This window comes from Rhincodon typus, chromosome 2 (assembly GCF_021869965.1).
Source record: "Rhincodon typus isolate 14 chromosome 2, sRhiTyp1.1, whole genome shotgun sequence".
NCBI classification, from domain to species: Eukaryota; Metazoa; Chordata; class Chondrichthyes; order Orectolobiformes; family Rhincodontidae; genus Rhincodon; species Rhincodon typus.
In genome coordinates this window covers 87,929,304-87,938,416 of record NC_063333.1, presented here as the reverse complement: position 1 = coordinate 87,938,416, position 9,113 = coordinate 87,929,304, and the positions used below count along the sequence as shown (strand labels likewise).

At 41.0% G+C, this 9,113-nt stretch overlaps 1 protein-coding gene across 1 annotated transcript in view; it reads right to left on the bottom strand.

Moving 5' to 3' along the window:
* The window catches only part of LOC109913987 (scinderin), a 60,105-nt gene that overhangs the window by 44,618 nt on the left and 6,374 nt on the right, over nucleotides 1-9,113 (bottom strand). The window contains exons 3-4 of the mRNA XM_020513552.2: nucleotides 3,320-3,408; nucleotides 2,631-2,846 (exon numbers count right to left, since the gene is read on the bottom strand). Of these exons, the coding sequence (XP_020369141.2) occupies nucleotides 2,631-2,846; nucleotides 3,320-3,408 (305 nt within the window). The remainder of the gene's footprint in view (nucleotides 1-2,630; nucleotides 2,847-3,319; nucleotides 3,409-9,113) is intronic.

The following is a 9,113-nucleotide window of genomic DNA, read 5'->3' as shown; positions in this document are numbered from 1 at the left end:
GTGTGTGTGTGTGTGTGTGTGTGTGTGTGTTTTTGGGTGGGGGGGGGTTGCTGTTGCTACTGACTTTTCCACGAATCCACAAACACAGCAGTGAAGCTATCTTCAAGGAAACCATGCCACATTTTACATCAGTATGTGTGCTGTGTTCTGAAGTTTAATGTCCAGCAGCAAAACCAGCCACCCTGACAGCTCCTCTAAAAGAGTAAATATGTAAGGTACATGACAGAATTGGGTGGGAAGTGGGTGGGAGTAAGGCAGAGTGAAGGGTAGGCAGGGGCAGATAAATGAGGGGGCAGGGTGTCAGGAATGAATGCAGAAGCTAGTTCAGAGAGAAGGGTTTGATGGGTGGTGAAGTGAAATTGAGATTGATGAGGGTGGGAGAGGTGTGCATACGGGTGTCAGGACCGCCTTGGGGATGTCAGGTCTGGAAGGGGTTATGGTTGGGGTTGGGTCCAGTAGGGTACAGGACTGGTGAGGTGGGCTGTCAGTCCAGCAAGGAGTGAGGTGTGGGTCTAGTTGGGGAGGGTGGGTGTTGGATTGGGTTCGCAGACACTGAGTAATGATGGGTCTGCGGGTAGTGCTTGTGGACCCTGTCAAGGAATTGTGTCAGGACAGCTGGGGAGATTGTGTGTCAGACGCAGTGAGGGGTTGGAGGTCTGTGAGTATCAGGGGTGGGGGTAGAGGCTGTAGTTGGGGAATTTCAGCGGTGAGTCAGGGATTCAGTTTAATAGTTACCCAATGGTTTGAGTATATTTTTAATTCTCTAACATTCCCTAGGTAACTATCATTCTTAAGCAAGCCAGAACTCTCTTAAATCTCTGATTTCAAAGGACTTTCTCAAAGGGTTCCATACATAGGGGAATTACCATAAAGAAAAAGAACATAGAACACAGAACAGTACAGCACAGTACAGGCCCTTTGTCCCAAGATGTTGTGCCGACCTATTATCCTACTCTAAGATCAAACTACCCGGCATACTTTACATTTTACTGTCATCTATGTGCCTATCCAAGAGTTGCTTAAATGTTTCTAATGTATCTGACTCCAGTACCACCGCTGGCAGCGGCATTCCACGTACCTACCACTCTCTGTGTGAAGAACCTACCTCTGACATCTCCCCTATACCTTCCTCCAATCACCTTAAAATTATGCCCACTCGTAATAGTCACTTCCACCCTGGGAAAAAGTCTCTGGCTATCCACTCTATCTATCCCTCTCATCATCTTGTACACCTCTATCAAGTCACCTCTCATCCTTCTTCGCTCCAATGAGAAAAGCCTCCCTCAACCTTTCCTCATAAGACCTGCCCTCCAGTCCAGGCAGCATCCTGGTAAATCTCATCTGCACCCTCTCTAAAGCTTCCACATCCTTCCTATAATGAGGTGAACAGAATGAACACAATGTTCCAAGTGTGGTCTAACCAGAGTTTTATAGAGCTGCAGCATAACCTCGCGGCTCTTAAACTCAATTCCCCTGCCAATGAAAGCCATCACACCGTACGCCTTCTTTACAACCCTATCAACTTGGGTAGCAACTTTGAGGGATCTATGGACATGGACCTCAAGATCCCTCTGTTCCTCCACACTGCCAAGAATCCTGCCATTAACCCTGTATTCTGCGTTCAAATTCGAACTTCCAAAATGAATCACTTCACATTTTTCCGGGATGAATTCCATCTGCCACTTCTTTGCCCAGCTTCAGCATTCTGGGCAATTCCCACAGAGTCAGCTGTGTCTGGGACTCCACAGGGTGACAACGCCTGACTCCAGACTCCACTGCTGCCATGATGCTCTGGCCATTGGAATATCCAGCTCAATGTCTTTTTCAATACATCAGTATGGAAAGCAAGGAGAAACCCTTTACATGATGGACCTCATATAACAGCAGCGTTTATAAAGGGAATTCTATCAAAACTGAAGTTACAGCAAAGAGAAAAGGAATTGGATTTTGTGGGAGTGTGTGGTCAATTAACTGCTTTTTTTTCTTGTATCAAAAATACTGGTCAAAACTGCTGGTCACCAGCAGTTCATGTTGAGTATGGCCTGCATGATGGATTGATGAATGCAAACAGGAAAGGCCAATGAAATGGTATTTGCTGGCAGCAAAACTGCCCTCTGAGAAAGCGTACAGGCCATGAAATTGTAGACTGGACCCTGTGATCAATGCTACCAGCTGAGACAGGGTTAATTGCAGACAACCTCATTATACTCTGACAAGGGAAAGGACAAATTACCCAGTGTTCTCATTCTTGAGCACAATCCAACAATCCTGTTGGAAATACTTTTATGCAGACTCGATAAACACAAAATCAGATTTGGCTGAAATGACCATAAACTAAGCTGAAATAACTCCAGGTTGATTATGAAGATTGCAAGCATGAAGCATTCCCTTGGAATTGAAATGTACTGTAGGCCAGCACTTTCAGGAAAGGATGGAGGAGACGAGGGAGAACTGAACCTTTGGACCAAATCCAATCAGAATCTCTGAAACCGAAAGGTACTATAAAGTAGGTCTTTAGGCCATTACTATCCAAGTTTCTTATGACACAGCCATTCCTTTTAGCACTGCACATACATACATGTAATCACACACATTTTCTTTTCCTCTGTTCCACATGAGGATTGTGTTACCTCTGTCTTTCCTGAAGCATCATCCACCATGTTATGTTTTGCAGCCATCTGAGGAGAGGTATGCAGTTTTGAAGCATCAAATTCAACTTGCTTGATTTTTGCAATTCTCTCAGTGACATATACTTTTCCAAATCCTTCGCTTTGACCTTTGTCTTTCCAATTCTTAAAGAACTGCTTGAAGATTGGGGTTTCTCCTCCTTCAGGAAGAACTTGAATCTATAGTGGAAAGCAAAGCTTTAAAGTCAAGCTGAAGCAGATTAAAATACAGTAATTGCACAGTGTTAGCAGAAGTTGTGCAGGCCCCAATATCTTAGCAGCTTCTCAATATGCCCAATTTTCAATTAGGCATTTTAGTGTTAACTTTTTGATTGTGCTTTAATGACTTCAGAAGTGACTTCTTTTTTTATTTTAACTGGAACCATATTAAATAACAAATTTTTCAAGGCAAGGACTATGGACGAAGTGGTCATATTCAGCATAAGGTAAGCAATTGCAGGATACTTCTAAAAGCCAACTTCTATAAGGTCCAACTTGATTTGAGCAATTTGGCTTATTCCTGTTTCTAAATTCTATGCACCTAATATCATTTATTATTTTCAAACAAACAATGAACACGTTCCAATTACTCCTTTAGTATATTCTGCTAATTATTTAATGAAATACTGTAGTTTCATTTTAAAGTATCTTACCTGGCTATTGGGTGGGTATTTCATTTGTTTTATAAAGTCCTCAGCAGTCTTCATAGCTGTCTTTCTCTCATTTGGGTTCGCCTTTTTACCTAAGCACCAAAAAATTCCATTTGCAAATCAGTAGAATGGAAAGTTATGATTAGTACAGTTCATGTAAGTTTGCATTTATTTTCTTTAGCATTTCAATATTACATTGAGACAAATTTATTATTTAAACCATTTTTATACAGGTTTTATCTTCATGATTGGGCAGCCTTGGGTCTTTGCCAATCTAGAGAACTTTTCAGACCAATGGAAATCAAGTATATTCAATGCACAAACACCTTAACTGTAAAGCTTTCACCTTGATTTGTATCAATCACAACCTAATGGATGATTGAACTGTGCTAGTCTTTTGAAACAAGGTAGTCCTACATTTTGTATATGTACATTATCTTCAAGAGAATTCATTTTTAAGGACTCCTAGTGGAATGTATATACAATGTTGTGACTGTGCTTGGCTGCTAGTCTGCTTTGGGTTTATAATCTGTATATTGAAATTGAATGAATATCATGTCTGTTTCATAAATTGCAACATATTGTCAATCAAGCTTCAAAATCTCCCCTCCTCCTACCGCATCCCAAAACCAGCCCAGCTCGTCCCCTCCTCTCTAACCCGTCCTCCCACCTACCCATTCCTCCCACCTCAAGCCCTACCCCCATCTCCTACCTACTAGCCTCATCCCGCCTCCTTGACCTGTCCGTCCTCCCTGGACTGACCTATCTCCTCCCTAACTCCCTACCTACACTCACCTTTACTGGCTCCAACCCCGCCTCTTTGACCTGTCTGTCTCCTCTCCACCTATCTTCTTCTTTATCCATCTTCTATCCGCCTCCCCCTCTCTCCCTATTTATTTCAGAATCCCCTTCCCCTCCCCCATTTCTGAAGAAGGGTCTAGACCTGAAACATCAGCTTCCCTGCTCCTCTGATGCTGCTTGGCCTGCTGTGTTCATCCAGCTCCACACCTTGTTATCTCTTGTTAATCAATAAGCTGCCTTTTTAAACCACTGCAGTCCTATAATGCCATTAGGAAATGAGTTTCAAGGTTTTGACCTAGCAACAGCGAAAGATGCTGAATGGTGTGGAATGAAACTTGCAGGCTGTTGTGTTTCCATGTATCTGTTGCCCTTGTCCTTTTAGGAGGTAGCAGTCATCAGTTTGGAAGATGGTGTCAGAAAAGCTTTGGTGAGTTGTCTATGGTACACACTGTTGCCACTGCGTGTCAGTGGTGAAGAGATGAATGTTGAAGCTGGTGGATGGTATGCCAATCAAGCATTCTGCTTTGCCCTGGATGCTGTCACATTTCTCACATGTTGTTGGAACTGTACTCACCCAAGCTGGTGGGGAGTATCCCAATACACTCTTGACTTGTGGGGCATTGTGGATGGGGGAGCTGTATGTCAAACAGTTGATCAGTCAACTTTACTTCCTTTGGCACACTTCAACATGAAGGTCCACCAGCACCTTTTCACAGTAACTAAGGATGGGAGCTAATTAATCTCCAAAAAGCAATTATTAGATCATTATCAGTAACATAACAATAATGGAAAACATTGTGTTGTTGAGGCCTATTACGCTCAAACAGTCAGCAAGCAAGTTAGCATTATGGGTGTAAAACCCGATCAACAGTCTTAAATCATGCTAAATTAAAGGATGTAATTCTTTATGTCCTTATTTGTTAAAGCATCAGGGGGTGTTGAACAGGTTGCTGGTCAACAACAAATTCCCTATTGAGAGGCCAATTAAACCCATTGAGAAAGGCAAATGATCAGGGTATGTGCTGGATTCATAGCAAGTAAGAGAAAGTGAAAGATGTATTGTCAGAAAGTACAAGATGTCCAGTTTCTTTCCTTGTTGTTAAATATTTCAGATTTTGCTTAAAATTCTTTATCACAAAGGGCATTATTGAGAAAAGATGTGCATTTCACATGGCACAAGGACCACAGGCACCATTTGGAAACAGTGGAACAGTCACCATCGAAAGCATCAAATTTGCAATTTTACAACCCTATGGAGGCAATTACCCGGGAGTTGATGCCTCACAGAGAGGTCTGAGAGCACATACACTACAAAAAGGCAAACTCTGTGGGTGTCACTCACCACTGATTTCACTTCAATGATACTATGGTGAATGGAAAGGATAGATACATCGGAAGTGCCAGCCCCCAGGTCAAAGATGAGAACATTGTGTTCTCCTCTTTCCTGCTTGTCAGCACAACCTCAGAGTTAAATGGAATGGGGAGTAATACAGTTCTGTTCCAGTTTTCCAACTGCTTCCTGGGCCTGCTGCATCAGGTACAAGATCCCGACAACAAACAGGAACAATAGACAATACCATTGATGACTGTGGGAAATCAAAGTTGTCTCCAGGCAGAATTATCATCACGAGATCTGGGTGTATCAGTAAACTACCTGTGCATTATAGAGATTCATAAGTTCATTCATCATTCTAAAAATAATTACACTTTATTCTGGAAAGAAGGCCATTGTTGTTTGTGTACCTTCTCTTTAAGAAAATTCATCCTTAGAAACATCATGTGATGTATGTACACAATATTGTAACTGCTTGCCAATTTGCTTTGGATTTGCAAGCTGTAAATATATAAATCATAGATAGTAGGAACTGCAGATGCTGGAGAATCCTGCTCCTCTGATGCTGCTTGGCCTGCTGTGTTCATCCAGCTTTACACCTTGTTATCTCAATATATAAATCAGTTGGCTTGCTGTAATGTCTGCTTCATAACTTGTCATCTTGCTGCTTTAAATAAATTAACCCAGAGAGTTAATCATTGCTGATGAATGATAAATTATTAGAAAGTTATCATTTACATAAATGTGACACCACTAAGAAGGCTAAGGACTGATATAATTCTAAATTCTCTCAACTGAATAGAGTTGTCACTTTGAAGAAAATGTTTTTTTCCAAGATCTCTATGACTGTAACACACGTGATAACCCTTCAAAATGCTTGATTGAGAAACCAAACGTGCTAATTGTCTGAAATGCAATGTTTTCCATAGGGATAATATCCATCCATCTCAATCTAAAGAAATTTAGCAAGCTTTTGGCATAAGTCAAGGATTGTTGAATTCTCAGCTGTGCATGTGGTTACAGCAACAATGCAACTCACTAACATTACATGCACTCACCAGCATGTGAAACTGTTGATCAGTTGTCCAAAGATTGTCGTGATGTTATCTTGCAGAAAAGAAACTCAATAAACCTACAAGCAACACCCTGTATCGTCCCACTTCAAGTGAAGGATCCAACTCCCTGTCTTTAATCCCTGAGCCACAGGACAGAGTCAATATCAACATTGCCCTGATTTATTGCAGATTTGTATGGCTCTGTTAACAGTTGATGGAGCTTGGCACAAAGGATCAACTTACTTCAAATTTATCCTTCATCAACAAGCCAGTTTTTAAAAAAAAAGTTTCACCTCAATGACCATGTAAATTTTCCCTCCCCTCCCTCCAGTGGACAGTCAGACGCTGGTTAATAAAGGACTAACAACTCTGGATTTCCTACTAGTTGCACCTCAGAAGCATCATAATGAGCAGTTGAGCTTCTTATAAAACTAGCGAGTGCTAGGAACCAGCTTCCTTCTCATCATGGCAGAACAGCAGACACCATCATTTATTGTAGAGTGAGCTCCACCTACTGGAGACTGGAAGTTTCGGTAACAACCACTCCTCCCTTAACATCCAAAAATTAAGAACCAAACTCTGGATGCACGTTCTCAGACACACACATTCTGGGAAGCAACAGTTGTCATCACCAGTTTAAGCTCCCTCACATATATACATATTAAATTTAGTGCCCTTGTATTTCAGAAGGTGCGGAACAATGTCCATGCATCAGCACCTTAAGTTTACATTGCATTGGCATAAAAATGTCTTGAGCAAAGTGAATGCAAAGACCAGGCTTACAGACCATAATCATATCTGCTGAAGCATTTAATTTGAGGACAACTTTATTCTGAGCTTTTTTTCAATATTCATTCAAGGGAGGTGGACATTAGACATTTCTAGCTAAGCCACCATTTATTGCCCTTCTTTAACTGCACTGGAAAAGGTGGTGATGGGCTGTCTTTTTAAACCACTGTAGCCCTTGTCGTCCAGGAATACTCATAGTGCTATTGGGAAGGGAGTTTCAAGATTTTGACCCAGCTACAGAGAAAGAAATATATTGCCAATCTGAGTCAGATGATGAATGGTTTGGAATGAACCTTGCAGGTTGTGGTGTTTCCATGTATCTGTCAGAGATTCATGGTGAGTTGTGGCGGTGCACCTTGTCATTGGTACACACTGTTGCCACTGTGTGTCAGTGGTGAAGACAGTGAATGTTGAAGGTGGTGGATGGTGTGCCAATCAAGCATGTTGCTTTGCCCTGGATGCTGTCACATTTCTTATATTGGAGTTACACACATCCAGGTCAGTGGGGAGCAATGCTGGCTTATGCCTTATGGATGGTGGAGCTTTATGTCAAACAGTTGATCAGTCAACTTTATTTCCTTTAGAACACTTCAAGATGAAGGTCCACCAAAAACTTCTGAAGGTAAATGAGGATGGGCAATAGATGCTAACCTCCCAGGAATGTCCACATTTCATTGATGAATATTCTTGCTCCTTCTGCTCCTACTGTCTTAAAGTGGCAACAATTGTATCTAACATCATAATTAGCTCGGCAGTTACTATTCCATTTGTAGACAGTAATATTGATTATAAATAATGATCTGATGCCAGAAAGTGCAGGTTTTGCTGGCTCGAGGTGAAGTAAACACGATCCGAATGAGAGCATTAGCTAAAGATTAAAGGATCAAAGACATTTCATGAAAATGTTTCCAAACCAACAACACCAAAAAAGGAAAATTGTCTGATGTGTTTGAGATCGATCCTGTGCACTAGGCTCAAATTTGCAATAACTTGTCAGCACAACCTAGGAAATAACACTTTAAAAATTAGCTCATTGGATGTAAAAGATTTTTGGGGCATACTGAGAATATATTAAAGCTCAATGCATTTGGAAGATTTTTATTTCTTGTTTGTTAACTCAAAATCAAGTTATTTTTATGTTAATGAGTCATATCTTTTGGTCTCGCAGCTTGATATGTATCATTTTTATAACAACGGTGTCGTAAATAGGAAAACAAAGGAACTGTAGTACCACTAATACCCTGTTGGTGGTGGTGTTGTCTACAAAAGCTTTTTCTAACATTCTGGCACAGATGGGTAATACCCAATGGCTAACAGTGTGCAAAGTGGATGAAATTTATTCTAGAGTCTACTTTTCTCGTGCAAAATTAGGCTCGGTACTTAGGGAAAAGGTCTATATCTATCCAAAACAATTCAATTATACATGTGCACAACATGTCTCAACAATACAGATGTGAGATGGCCTGTTTATATATTGGGAAACTCGCTCTCAATTTATAACCTAAAAACAGGGAATCTGGAACAAAATTAACCTGGCGGTCACCCCGATTTATGGAATTTCATATTAATTATTCTCACAATGTTGCAGAAACTGCACATAGTTAGCTAACACCTTCACACCTTTGTTTATCTTCATACAGCCAACAATTATTTGTCATTTAAATATTAAAAGAGATCATTAGTTGTAGAACGAAAATACCTGCTGGAGAAAAATTCTATCCTTCTGACCTGCGCACACCAACATCAGTTGCCTTTGTGCAACACAGGGTAAAAACTGATGGTGGTCTGAGTGAAGTGGTGGTCTATGGAGAGCTTTGTG